The sequence below is a fragment of the Gorilla gorilla genome, chromosome 18 (genome assembly GCF_029281585.2).
Source record: "Gorilla gorilla gorilla isolate KB3781 chromosome 18, NHGRI_mGorGor1-v2.1_pri, whole genome shotgun sequence".
In the NCBI taxonomy this organism is placed as follows: Eukaryota; Metazoa; Chordata; class Mammalia; order Primates; family Hominidae; genus Gorilla; species Gorilla gorilla.
The window spans coordinates 16060925-16075508 of NC_073242.2; the positions used below are offsets into that span (position 1 = coordinate 16060925).

The 14584-nt window shown below is 49.7% G+C and overlaps 1 protein-coding gene across 9 annotated transcripts in view; it reads left to right on the forward strand.

Moving 5' to 3' along the window:
• Window positions 1–14584, forward strand: part of LOC101130854 (multidrug resistance-associated protein 1) — a 190068-nt gene that overhangs the window by 149951 nt on the left and 25533 nt on the right. For all 9 annotated transcript variants that reach the window (XM_055365324.2, XM_063699510.1, XM_055365320.2 and 6 more), the window contains 4 exons: window positions 808–898; window positions 4880–5015; window positions 8493–8700; window positions 11883–12193. In XM_055365324.2, the coding sequence (XP_055221299.2) occupies window positions 808–898; window positions 4880–5015; window positions 8493–8700; window positions 11883–12193 (746 nt within the window). The remainder of the gene's footprint in view (window positions 1–807; window positions 899–4879; window positions 5016–8492; window positions 8701–11882; window positions 12194–14584) is intronic.

Genomic DNA, 14584 nt, shown 5'->3' on the forward strand with positions numbered 1-14584 from the left:
CGGTGATTATTGTTGATGCTGGGTGGATTCTTCCTGGGATCAGGGCAGATATCCAGCTGCTGTGTCCCTTGGTGTCCTTATCAGTGTCCTTCCTAATTCTGCACCCAAGGCATCTGCCAGGGCTGGGGTCTCATCTGAAGACTCAATCAGGGAAGGGTCCACTTTGAAGCTCACCTGGTTGTTGGCAGAACTTGGTTCCCCAGTTGTTCAAATGTTGAAATGCTTTATTACTGTGGAAACAGCCACTGCCCCAGGCACCTTTTACCCTGAACTCTTGGGACCTCTCTGTGGTCTAGGAACTGAAGGGTTAACTTCTGGCACTACAGGGGTCTCCGGGCCTCTGCCTGTTGGCTAATGGCCTTGTCAAATTGGTTATCTATTTTGAATATCACTTCTTCTTTCAATGCTTGGGAATCACGGGGCTATGCCCTTTCCCTCATGCGTTTCCTTGCATCCTGGTCCTAGGAAGTGAGCTTAACACAGCAGGGCTACTGTTTTCTGGGCTGGGTTTTACCCACTGCTGCTGGCACAGGATGCTGGCTCAGGCCCAGCGCCCTCAGTGGATGGAGCCCTCTGCACAGTTGCAAAGCACTGTCCCTACCCCAAGGGACTGAGCTCCAGATACCACCTGCCCCACAACCAGACAGCCTGTTCATGGCCTCTGCAGAGCAGGTCTCCTACTTTCTGATCATCCTGGTGGCCAGGTGCCCTGCGGTCTCCTCACTGAAGTGGCCGGTTTTTGTTGCCCTTGGTTTTAGCATCTGGCTCATGTAACCCCACTTGCCCCCTTTGTCTCTCTTCTGCCAGGGATCACGGGCGTCAGTGGTCCAGGGAAGGAAGCAAAGCAAATGGAGAATGGCATGCTGGTGACGGACAGTGCAGGGAAGCAACTGCAGAGGTAAGGGCGGGGAGGGAGGCCCCAACCTGAGGACCCTGCCCTGCCAGTGGGAGGACAAGAGGTGGGACAAAAAAAGGCCTCAGCCCCCTGAGGTCCTGGAAGGCCTGGGCTTTTACCTTCCCTCCCAAATCCTCCAACGACCTTGCTTTTCAGAGTACAGAGGCCCAAAGAAGGAATGTGGCACTCTTTTTGCCAGGTGGCACAACTCACACAGGCCTCATGATTTAACCATCTGTCCACGCTTCTGACACTCGTGCTCCCTACATGGTGTGGGTCTTTGCTCAGGTCTCTTGGCGGGGCCTGGAAGGTTCAGGCTTTGTGAAGCAGCATTCGATTTAAAACTGTCTCAAGGCCAGGTGTGGTGGCTCATGCTTGTAATCTCAGCACTTTGGGAGGTTGAGGCAGGAGGATCGCTTGAGGCCAGGAATTTGAGACCACAGTGGGTAACATAGCAAGACCTCATCTCTACAAAAAAGGAAGTATGCTCGTGTTTGATTATAGAGGGCTTCCTTAGATCCCTGGGGGTTTATAGAGTATGCAGTATATTAACCATACTAGCTTTTAAAAAACTGGCTAAGTCAGCCAGGCATGGTGGCTCACGCCTATAATCCCAGCACTTTGGGAGGCAGAGGCGGGCGGATCACCTGAGGACAGGAGTTGAAGACCAGCCTGGCCAACATGATGAAACCCTGTCTCTACTAAAGATACAAAAATTAGCCAGGCATGGTGGCAGGCGCCTGTAGTCCCAGCTACTCGGGAGGCTGAGGCACGAGAATCGCTTGAACCCAGGAGGTGGAGGTGGCAGTGAGCCGAGATTGCACCATGGCACTCCAGCCTGGGTGACAGAGCGAGACTCCATCTCAAAAAACAAAAACAAAACAAAACAAAAAAACAACAGAAAACAGCAAAACAACAACAAAAATTGACAAAGTCAGAGCCTAAACGTACCTGACCGCGGAGATCTGAGAAAGGATTGTGGACCTGCAGTTGCTATAGGGGTCAGGAGAGAGCAGAGACGATGCGGCCTAGCACCGTGCCTGGAACAGACAAACACTTGGTAGGTGTCGCTTTTGCCATGGTTATCATCCGGACATGGTTATCGTCCGGAATTGGTGGGTTCTTGGTCTCACTGACTTCAAGAATGAAGCCGCGGACCCTCGCGGTGAGTGTTACAGTTCTTAAAGGTGGCATGTCTGGGGTTTGTTCCTTCTGCTGTTCGGATGTGTTCGGAGTTTCTTCCTTCTGGTGGGTTCGTGGTCTCGCTGGCCTCAGCAGTGAAGCTGCAGACCTTCGCGGTGAGTGTTACAGCTCTTAAGGTGGCTCGTCTGGAGTCGTTCGTTCCTCCCGCTGGGTTTGTGCTCTCGCTGGCTTCAGGAGTGAAGCTGTAGACCTTCATGGTGAGTGTTACAGCTCACAAAGGCAATGTGGACCCAAACAGTGAGCAGCAGAAAGATTTATTGCAAAGAGTGAAACAATAAACCTTCCACAGTGTGGAAGGGGACCCCAGCAGGTGGCCACTGCTGGCTCTGGCAGCCTGCTTTTATTCTCTTATCTGGTCCCACATCCTGCTGATTGGTCCATTTTACAGAGAGCCAATTGGTCTGTTTTTATAGAGAGTTGATTGGTCCGTTTTGACAGGGTGCTGATTGGTGCGTTTACAATCCCTGAGCTAGATACAGAAGTTCTCCACATCCCCACTAGATTAGCTAGATATAGAGTGTCGATTGGTGCATTCACAAACCCTGAGCTAGACACAGGGTGCTGATTGGTGTGTTTACAAACCTTGAGCTAGATACAGGTGCTGATTGGTATATTTACAATCCCTTAGCTAGACATAAAGGTTCTCCAAGTCCGCACCAGACTCAGGAGCCCAGCTGGCTTCACCCGGTGGATGCCGCACTGGGGCTGCAGGTGGAGCTGCCTGCCAGTCCTGTGCCGTGCGCCCTCACTCCTCAGCCCTTGGGCGGTGGAAGGGACTGGGCGCCATGGAGCAGGGGGCGGCACTCGTCCGGGAGGTTCGGGCCGTGCAGGAGCCCATAGCGGGGAGCGGGGGGAAGCTCAGGCATGGCGGGCTGCAGGTCCCGAGCCCTGCCCCACGTGGAGGCAGCTAAGGCCCGGTGAGAAATCAAGTGCAGCAGCTCCTGGCCCAGGTGCTAAGCCCCTCACTGCCCGGGCTGGCGGGGCTGGCCGGCCGCTCTGAGTGCGGGGTCCACCGAGCCGACTAGCGCTGGCCCGCAAGCGCCGTGTGCAGCCCCGGTTCTCGCCAGTGCCTCTCCCTCCACACCTCCCGGCAAGCTGAGGGAGCCGGCTCCGGCCTTGGCGAGTCCAGAAAGGGGCTCCCACAGTGCAGCGGCGGGCTGAAGGGCTCCTCAAGCGCAGCCAGAGTGGGTGCCAAGGCCGAGGAGGCACAGAGAGCGAGCGAGGGCTGCCAGCACGCTGTCACTTCTCAATCTTACACAGCCTAAATTCTAGTGGGAGACTCCAGACAGTGCATGAGTGTAGAAGGATGTAAGATTTTCTGTCGAGGTGTGTGGATGTGTGAAGTCCTAGGTCATGAAGCAGGAAGCCCCAGCTCCCCATCTGAATTCCAGATTCCATCCAGAGTTGGTTCCGATTGCTCCCTCTGCCACTCCCTGAAAACTCACTCTTGCTTTCGGATTTGAGGGCCACTTCAACCTCACTAGGCCTTTACTAAAGACCTTTGCACAGATCTCATGGGTAAGGAAAGTTTACCCAACCCCAGGCGCTAGTTCAAAGAGGGGAGGTGGTGGAGGTTTATTCAGCCTTCAGGAAGTGTTTTCAGTTCTGGGGGTGCAGGGATGACTCACATGGGGCTCCTGACCTCAGTTAGCTTATAATCTTGTGCAGGAGATAAGTAGGTGGAGGAAAGTATAGAAATTTCCACGGCGGTGAGCCACAGCTGTGTTTTGCATGACCTCCATAATTTCTTTTCTTTCTTTTTTTTTTTTTTTCTGACATGAGTCTCCCTCTGTCGCCCAGGCTGGAGTGCAGTGTGCAGTGGCGCGATGTCAGCCACTGAACACAAAACTGTGGGCAACGCAATCTGTGATCCTCTCTGGGGGTCTGCGTAAAGCTGATGACCACTGATGTGCGAAAAGTGCTTTTTTTTTTTTTTTTTTTTTGAGACAGGGTCTTACTCAGTCGCTGAGGCTGGAGTGCGGTGGTGCAATCATGGCTCACTGCAATTTCTGCCTCTGGGATTCAAGCCATTCTCCTGCCTCAACCTCCCAAGTAGTTGGGACTGCAGGTGCACGGTACCACGCCTGGCTAATTTTTGTATTTTTAGTGGAGACGGGGTTTCACCATGTTGGCCAGGCTAGTCTTGAACTCCTGGCCTCAAGTGATCCGCCCACCTCGGCCTCCCAAAGTGCTGGGATTACAGGTGTGAGCCACCGCGCCCGGCCAAATAATGCTTTCTGAGTAACACGCTTGCATGAAGGAGCAGTCAGGGCAAGATCCCACCCCAATGCCCACCACATTTGTAAAACAAGAAAATCGAACTAGCTGGGTACTTTGCCCTATGTTTTTCATCATGTGTTACATTTTGAATCTTTTTCATGTTTGAAAAATGATCTACAATGTGCCCTTTCTGTTTTATCTTTTATTGGCTTTTTTTTTTTGAGATGAATTCTCATTGATCTCAAAAAAAAAAAAGCACGCACTTTTTATATACCAGTTGTCATGGGCTTTTTGCAGGCCCCCAGAGATCATCACAGATTGTGTTTCCCATAGGTCTCATTCCTGCCTGAGACACTGCCTGTCTCTGGGTACCTATAACCCTGGAGAGTGACATGGTGGGGTGTGCCGCACATATTCATATATATGTTTACACGTGTGCATGTGGAAACACTCCGTCTCTTATGCCATGGTTCAGACCCACAATAGCAGTCCCAGCAGGGAGCCCTCCGACCCTGCCCAAGGCATCTGTGCGGTTGACACCCTTGTGCTTTGCTTCTCCAGGCAGCTCAGCAGCTCCTCCTCCTATAGCGGGGACATCAGCAGGCACCACAACAGCACTGCAGAACTGCAGAAAGCTGAGGCCAAGAAGGAGGAGACCTGGAAGCTGATGGAGGCTGACAAGGCGCAGACAGGGCAGGTGAGACTCGCTCCTTAAGTGATGATAGTGGCTGGAGTTTATAGAGCGCCCACTGTGCACTGGGCACTGTGCAAAGTGCCTTGTCTATGTTAACTCACCTGTCCATCACAACACACCTCTGAAGGTACTATTCACAGCACCAGAAACTGAGGCCAGAGAGGCTAAGTGACTTACTCAAGGTCACCCCTGGTCAGCGGCAGAACTGGGATTTGAACCCTGGCCAACTCCAGGGTTAGTACTTGTAGTCTCTGCTCTATTGACTGCCTGAGCAGCTCAGGGGGTCTCATTCGCTAGAGGTGAGCTGGATGCTTTAAATCAGGGCTTCCTGCAACGTGGGGTTCAGTTGTGCATGAGATGGTGTCCGGTTGTGTACAGACACATTAAATGACAGAGGAATGTTTGTTTCATTTCTTTTTTTAATTTTTATTTTTTTGAGACGGAGTTCACTCTGTCACCAAGGCTGGAGTGCAGTGGTGCGATCTTGGCTCACTACAATCTCCGCCTCCTGGGTTCAAGCAGTTTTCCTGCCTCAGCCTCCCAAGTAGCTGGGATTACAGAAACTTGCTACCTCGCCCAGGTAATTTTTGTATTTTTAGTAGAGACAGGGTTTCACCATGTTGGCCAGGCTGGTCTTGAACTCCTGACCTCAGGTGATCCACCCACCTTGGTCTCCCAAAATGCTGGGATTACAGGCGTGAGCACCGCGCCCTGCCTGTTTTTCATTTCTCATTTGGTCCTAATGATTACGTCCCTGAGAAAGTCCCAGTTGGGTCCTACCCTGCCTTCACAACCTAACAACCACTAGCCTCTCTTTGTAACAAGGAGACCAGGTTTTGAGCTCCTGTTTTATTGTTTTTAAAGATCGTCTATTTTGGGCAAGTGTTAATAATTCTCCATTTATGGTGGTGATCTAAAGTTTATTTTTAAAAATAAATGTGGTTTTTTTTGTTTTTTTTTTTTAAAGGGAATGGAATTTTTAAAGTAGGTAAAAAATAAGCATGCAGATAAAGAAAAACAAAAAAAACATGAAAGGTGGTAGCCGGGGAGTGGGGCTGGGGCACTTTCTCTTAGATCTGCCCGGATGTGTCCAGAGCTTCCCAGGACTGTCTGTTCCTGGCTTCTTCCTTAACTTGTCATCAGAGTCAGGACCGTAACAAGGGGCAGAGGTGACTCTGGTGTCCTCTCTCGCCTTACCCTTAGTGACCCTCCAGGAAGCCAGAGAAGTTACCCCAAATCGCAGGACCTGGGAAGGAAGGGCCAGAGATGCCAGGTCCATTTAATACTCATTTAACTCCAATTTTATATTCAAGGAACATCAAAGCCAGGGGGCTTGTTACTTGTCAGAGTTGGACCAAGAGTGGAGCCAGGCACAACACGCTTATCGTTTCTTTGTGTCTTTTTTTTTTTTTTTTTTGAGACGAAGTCCTGCTGTGTTGCCCAGGCTGTAGTGCCGTGGCGCAATCTGAGCTCACTGCAACCTCCGCCTCCCGGGTTCAAGCAATTTACCTGCCTCAGCCTCCCGAGTAGCTGGGACTACAGGCCTGCGCCACCATGCCTAGCTAATTTTCGTATTTTTGGTAGAGATGGCGTTTCACTGTGTTGACCAGGCTGGTCTCAAACTCCTGACCTTGTGATCTGCCTGCCTCAGCCTCCCAAAGAGCTGGTGCTCGGATTACAGGCATGAGCCACTTCGCCCGGCCTTTTTTTTTTTTTTAATTTGTTTTCTTTTTTTATTTTTCTGAGACAAGGTCTGACTCTGTCACCCAGGATGGAGTGCAGTGGCACAATCATAGCTAACTGCAGCCTCCACCTCCCAGATTCAAGTGATTCTCCCACTTCAGCCTTCCAAGTAGCTGCGACTACATGTGTGCATCACCACGCTTGACTAATTTTTTTTATTTTTTTGTGGAGATGAGGTTTCACCCTGTTGCCCAGACTGGTCTTGAACTCCTGGGCTCAAGTGACTGGCCCGCCTCCCAAAGTACTGGGATTACTGATGTGAGCCACCACACCTGGCCACACACTTGTCATTTCTGACCCCTGAGCCCACCACATTCCACTACTCATGAGAAAGAGGTTCCTGAACGCTGCAGGCTAATTTCAGGGACAGCAGGCAACTTGGCCGCGTGACAAAGCCAAGTGGTGAAATAAACACATTCTTAATTATGACCTGTCTCCTCACCCACGTATTTCATTTTCCAGAATGGAGACTTGAAAACTCAAAAGGAAGCAATCAGTTACACATCAGACCTATTATCTTTCACCTGTTACCTTTCAGCTAGACCGTAGGGTCAGATGATTTTTGTTTTTTTTTCTGGTGAGGGGCAGGGCCTCACTGTGTCGCTCAGGCTGGAGTGCAGTGGTACGACCAACGCTCACTGCAGCCTTAAGCTTCTGGGTTCAAGAGATCCTCCTAGCTCAGCTTCCTGAGTAGGTGGGACTATAGGTGTGGACCACCACACCTAGCTCATTTTAAAATTTTTTGTAGAGTCAGGGTCTTACTGTGTTTCCCAGGCTGGTCTCAAACTCCTGGGGTCAAGTGATTGTCCTGCCTTGGCCTCCCAAAGTGCTGGCATTATAGGTGTGAGCCTGGGTTCAAGCGATTCTCTTGGCTCAACCTCCCGAGTAGCTGAGATGACATGTGCCTACCACCATGCCCAGCTAATTTTTGTATTTTAGTAGGAAAGGGGTTTCGCCATGTTCGTCAGGCTGGTCTCAAATTCCTGACCTCAGGTAATCCACCCGCCTCGGCCTACCGACGTGCTGGGATCACAGGCATGAGCCACTGCGCCCAGCCTTGGTTTAACTCTTTAATGTCACTTCCTCGAAGAAAACCTCCCCCAATACCTCTCTAGACTGCATTAGGTCAGGATGTCCGATTTTATACTCACGTGGAATTGTGCACCGTTTACAGCCCTTCTCTGTGATGATGCATTTATCTGGGATGATTTTATGGGAGCCTGTCTCACCACGCGACTGGAAGCTCCGTGCATGAGGGCAGAGACCCTGAGTTTGTCTCTTTTTTTTGAGACGGAGTCTCACTCTGTCGCCCAGGCTGGAGTGCAGTGGGGCAGTCTTGGCTCACTGCTTCTACCTCTGCCTCCTGGGTTTGAGGAATTCTGCCTCGGCCTTCCAATTAGCTGGGATTACAGATGCCGACCACACACCCGGCTAACTTTATATTTTTAATAGAGGCGGGATTTTAACATATTGGCCAGGCTGGTCTCGCACTCTCTACCTCAGTTGATCTGCCCGCCTCAGCCTCCCAAAATGTTGGGATTACAGGTGTGAGCCATGGCGCCTGGCCCTCGACTCTGTTTACTGCTGACTTTGTTGAATAGCTAAAGGGGAGGGGTGTTCTGCGTAGGAGCAAAGGCAGGCAGCTGGGTGGCGCAGTGCTGGTGAAGCCCCCGACCTTGTGAGGCTGGGGCTGGGTGCGTGCATGTGCTAAGCTGCCTTATTTCCTGTGATCTCCAGGTCAAGCTTTCCGTGTACTGGGACTACATGAAGGCCATCGGACTCTTCATCTCCTTTCTCAGCATCTTCCTTTTCATGTGTAACCATGTGTCCGCGCTGGCTTCCAACTATTGGCTCAGCCTCTGGACTGATGACCCCATTGTCAACGGGACCCAGGAGCACACGAAAGTCCGGCTGAGCGTCTATGGAGCCCTGGGCATTTCACAAGGTTGGTGCCACTGTCTCCCACCCTGCCTGATTTGGGCCCCGTTCTGGCTTTGTCTAATTATAGAAATGGATCCTTAGAGTCCTCAGGGTTTTGTGGGACCCCAAACCAAGCCAAACCCAGAAAAATGGTAGCTGTCAGCTAGTAGACACTCAGATATTTGTAGAGTGGGTGTTTGAGTGCTTTGTTCATATGGGCCTTGGTGGTAGACGAGAGGAGTGCTCCAGTGTGCCCATTTTACAGATGAGGACAGTTGAGGACAGAGGCCTCTGGAAGCACTGAGGGTTGGGAGAACCCCCTTGACCATGTTTGCTTTGTCACGGTGACAGAGCTTCCATGAGGTCTCATTTGCGGACTTTTGCCTGCTGAGTGAGGGCGGAAATTGGTTTATACTAGTAATTCCCAATTATGGGCAGTGTTTTCCCTCAGGGATGTTTGACAATATCTGGAGATGCTTTTGGTTGTCAAAAGATTGAGAAACCCTGCTGTTGGCCAGGCATGGTGGCTCACACCTGTAATCCCACACTTTGGGAGGCTGAAGTCAAAGGATTGCTTGAGGCCAGATGTTCGAGACCAGCCTGGGCAACATAGTGAGACCCTATTTCTAGAAAAAATAAATAAAATAAACTACAGGTCACGTGGTGGTATGCGCTTGTGGTCTCAGCTACTTGGGCAGCTGAGGTCACAAGATTGCTTGAGCCCAGGAGTTTGAGCCTACAGTTAGACCTATGATTGCACCACTGCCCTCCAGCCTGGGTGACAGAGCAAGACCCTGTCTCAAAAAATAAACAACAAAAAAAAAACCCTGCTCTATACTGTTCTGTGTGGTCCTATGGGAGTCCTCAAATGCAGCGGTGTTGATAACAACAGCTGGCATTTACTGAGCATTTACTTGGTGCTTGGATTTGTTCTAAACATTTCCACATGTTTTAACTTATTTTATCCTTGCAGCAGTCCTGTGAGGTAGGAGTTAATATTTCCCTCATTTTGGAGATACAGAAATTGAGGCCCAGAGAGGTTGAGTCGGTTGCCAAAAGTCACACAGCTAATACATGGCAGCATTGGCATTGAACAAGGCAGTCTGGCTCAGGAGCTCACGCTGTTATCCACTGTGCTATGCAGTATGTGAGCCATGTTTGCAAATACACATGTATGGTCCATATCATATATACACAGTAAATGGATAGTCTTGACACATTTGAGCACTTCTGTATGCCAGGCACATTGCCAGGTGGGGACTGCACATTCCACAGTGCTCCGAGGTCAGCGTCATTGTGCCATTTTACAGATGAGGAAACAGAGATTCATTGACCAGTAGGAGGTCCCATAGCTGGTAAGTGGCAGAGATGGGATTTGGCAGCATTGGCTCCAGAGCCTGTTACTTGAGCCCCTGCCTATTGGGTGTCTTCCCGATTAAAGAGGCCGAGATGGAAGCCTCTCTGTTCCTAGGAAGTTGCTGCTCTGGAACACAGAGTGCCCTCCCATGGGTTGTTTGAGAGAACCACCAATGTCTCAGGATCTCCAGGAGGTGGCTTTGGGAAAACCCACCGGTAGCAGAGCACACATGGACTCCTTGAGTCTCTCAATCCCTCCCCTCCCCTTTCCTTGCCATTAGGGGAAAGGACTGTGGCCTACAAATTATAATTGAGGGAAGGTAGAGAACAGAGAGGGTGTGGTATTACCTGAACTCACACAGCAACAACGTCTGTTCCAGAGCTGTGTTGTCTGGCGCGGTAGTCACAAGACACAGGTGGCTATTTTAATTTCAACTGTTAAAATTAAATAAATGTGGGGCGCAGTAGCTCACACCTGTAACCCCAATACTTTGAGAGGCCAAGGCGGGTGGATCGCTTAGTCCAGGGGTTCAAGACCAGCCTGGGCAAAATGGCAAAACCCTGTTTCTACAAAAAATACAAAAATTCGCTGGGCGTGGTGGCGCATGTCTGTAATCCCTGCTACTCAGGAGGCTGAGGTGGGAGGATTGCTTGATCCGAGGAGGTCGAGGCTGCAGTGAGCCGTGATCACAGCCCTGTACTCCATCCTGGGTGACAGGATGAGAGAGACCCCATCTCAAAAGAAAAATAAAATTAAAGATTTATTTGATTAGACTAGACACGTTTCAAGTGCTCAGTAGCCATCATTTCAGAAAATTATCTCAGATAGCACTGTTCTAAAACAGCGATCCCCAGCCTTTTTGGCACCAGGGACTGGTTTCATGGAAATGGTGGGTGGTGATTTCGGGATGAAACTGTTCCACGTTAGATCATCAGGCGTTAGTTAGATTATCAGAAGAAGCGCACAATCTGGGTCCCTTGCATGCACGGTTCACGATAGGGTTTGCCCTGCTAGGAGGATCTAATGCCACCACTGAGCTCACCGGAGGCAGAGCTCAGGCGCTGATGCTCAGGAGGTGACCACCACTCACCTCCTGCCGTGGGGCCTGGTTCCTAACCGGTCATGAACTGCTGCCAATCTGTGGCCCCAGGATTGGGGACCCCTGGTCTAGAAGAATATGGCATGTGGATTAAGAGCAGGCTGTCTGGATTAAAATCCCAGTTCTGCTTCTGCTAGGCACAGTATACTAAGGGCAAAGGCGTTCACCTATCTGGACTTCAGTTTTCTTATCTGTAAATTGGGTAGTAAAAGAAGTTATTCAGAGTCATCATAAAAATTAGTTACATGTAAAACCCAGCACAGCGCTTAGCACATAGGAAGTACCGTCTGAATAATAGCTGCCATTATCATCATCATCATTATTACTTTTTTTTTTTTTTTTTGAGACGGAGTCTCATTCTGTCACCTATGTTGGAGTGGAGTGGTCGCAGTCTTGGCTCACTGCAACCTCCACCCCCCAGATTCAAGCGATTCCCTTGCCTCAGCCTCCCGAGTAGCTGGGATTATAGGCGCCAACCACCACGCCTGGCTAATTTTTGTATTTTTAGGAGGGACGGAGTTTCACTGTGTTGGCCAGGCTGGTCTCGATCTCCTGACCTCAAGTGATCCACCCACCTCGGCTTCCCAAAGTGCTGGGATTACAGGTGTGAGCCACCATGCCTGGCTCATCATCATTATTATTATTAGAAGTTGGGAGTCCAGGCCTGCCTCGTCCACATGGCCACTCCTCCCTGCAGTGCCTGGTCAGCTCCCTCTCTGCATTGTGGAGTTTTAACTCTGAGTGTCTGCAGGGATCGCCGTGTTTGGCTACTCCATGGCCGTGTCCATCGGGGGGATCTTGGCTTCCCGCTGTCTGCACGTGGACCTGCTGCACAGCATCCTGCGGTCACCCATGAGCTTCTTTGAGCGGACCCCCAGTGGGAACCTGGTGAACCGCTTCTCCAAGGAGCTGGACACAGTAGACTCCATGATCCCGGAGGTCATCAAGATGTTCATGGGCTCCCTGTTCAACGTCATTGGTGCCTGCATCGTTATCCTGCTGGCCACGCCTATTGCCGCGATCATCATCCCGCCCCTTGGCCTCATCTACTTCTTCGTCCAGGTAAGGGGTGAAGTCTTAGTGTTCAGGACAAGCCCTACTGTGCATTAATATACCAGTGTTACCTAAAGCCTCGTTTTATCTTAGCATGTCCCCAGTGTGGTGCTTTTGAAGCATGTAGATTTGTTTTTGTCAGTTTCGAATACCTAAATTGTTTTTTTGCTCACAATAACAAAATGCACTTTTTTGTGGAATGCACTTTTTTCCTAAGTTTTATTTTTCTACCTGTCAATTCAAAAAGGAAACAAAACCTATCACTGTAAAGACAACTTCATTATTAAAATTTCTTTTTTTTTTTTGAGACAGAGTCTCGCTCTGTCACCCAGGCCGGAGTGCAGTGGCACAGTCTTGGCTTACTGCAACCTCCACCTCCCAGTTCAAGTGATTCCCCTGCCTCAGCCTCCTGAGTTAACAGGTGCGCACCACCACGGCCGGCTAATTTTTGTATTTTTAGTAGAGACGGGGTTTCACCAATGTTGGCCAGGCTGGTCTCAAACTCCTGAGCTCAGGTGATCCGCCCACCTCGACCTCCTCAAGTGTTGGGATTATAGGTGTGAGCCACTGCGTCCAGCCTAAAATTTCTTCAAGTATAAAATTCTTTAGTTCTTAAGCCTCCTGCAGGAGGCAGGAACTAAAGAAAAAACATGAATAATAGCAGCCTAAATAAGATAGATGTTTTCTTTTTCTCTGTCATAATAGAAATTTAGAGGTAGGTTGTTCAGGGCTGGTATGGCAGCTTCATGAGTTTAATATCCCAGATACCTGCTTTTATTTAAAAATTTAAAAAATCTTACCATATTTATACAAGCCTTTCATTCTTTCTTTCTTTCTTTTTTTTTTTTTTTGACATGGAGTCTCGCTCTGTCGCCCAGGCTGGAGTGCAGTGGCGCAATCTCGGCTCACTGCAAGCTCCACCTCTCGGGTTCACGCCATTCTCCTGCCTCAGCCTCCCGAGTAGCTGGGACTACAGGCGCCCGCCACTACGCCCGGCTAATTTTTTTTGTATTTTCAGTAGAGACAAGGTTTCACCGTGTTAGCCAGGATGGTCTCAATCTCCTGACCTCGTGATTCGCCTGCCTCGGCCTCCCAAAGTGCTGGGATTACAGGCATGAGCCACTGCGCCTGGCCCCTTTCATTCTTAAGTTGGCCTCATGGTCCAAGGTGGCTGCTGGAGCTCCAGCCATTATATCTATATTTCAGTCAGCGAGACCAAGGAAGGGGAAGTAGGGCAAGGGAGCATATGGGTGCTGAATCAGCACTACTCCCTTATCTGCAGGCACACATTCTAAGACCCCCCCCAATGGATGCCTTAAACTGCAGATAGTATTGAATCCTACATATCCTGTTTTTTTCTGTGCATACATACCTATGATAAAGTTTAATTTATAAATTTGGCATAATAGATTAATAGCAGTAATTTATAATAATAAAATAGAACGATTATAACAATATGCCAGTATCACTACTTCTCCACATTAGAGGCGTTATTTTTATTACTTTTTTTTTTGAGACAGAGTTTAGCTGTATCCTTCAGGCTGGAGTGCAGTGATGGAATCTCGGCTCACTGCAACATCTGCCTCCCAGGTTCAAGTGATTCTCTTGCCTCAGCCTCCCAAGTAGCTGGGATTACAGGCATGTGCCACACCCAGCTAGTTTTTGTAGTTTTAGTGGAGACGAGGTTTCACCATGTTGGTCAGGCTAGTCTCAAACTCCTGACGTCAAGTGATCCGCCCGCCTCAGCCTGCCAAAGTGCTGGGATTACAGGCATTGACCCACTGAGCCCAGCCAGGGGCATTATTGAGTAAATTTGGATTACTTACCCATAAGCACTGCAGTACAATGGCAGTCAGTCTGATAACCGATATGGCTATTATGTGACTAAACTGACAGGGAGGGTCTGCAGCATGGACCTGCTGGACAAAGGGATGATTCACACCGCGGATGGGACTGGGGGGGATTTCATCACACTACTCAGAAGGGTGCACAATTTAAAACTTACACATTATTTTTGGACCACAGTTGACCATGGATAACCGAAACCATGTGTGTTAGTTTGTCCTCATACTGCTATGAAGAAATACCCAATACTGGGTAATTTATTAAGGCAAGAGGTTTAATTGACTCACAGTTCCGCATGGCTGAGGAGGCCCTGGCAGAAGGAGAAGCAAACATGTCCTCCTTCACATGGCAGTAGGAAGAAGAATGAGAGCACCACGAAGTTGGGGAGCCCCCTTATAAAACCATCAGATCTTGTGAGAACTAACTCACTATCATGAGGGTTGGGGGAAACTGCCCCCACGATTCAGTTATCTCCACCTGGTCCCTCCCACGACACATGGGGATTAAGGGAACTACAATTCAAGATGAGATTTGGGTGGGGACACAGCCAAACCA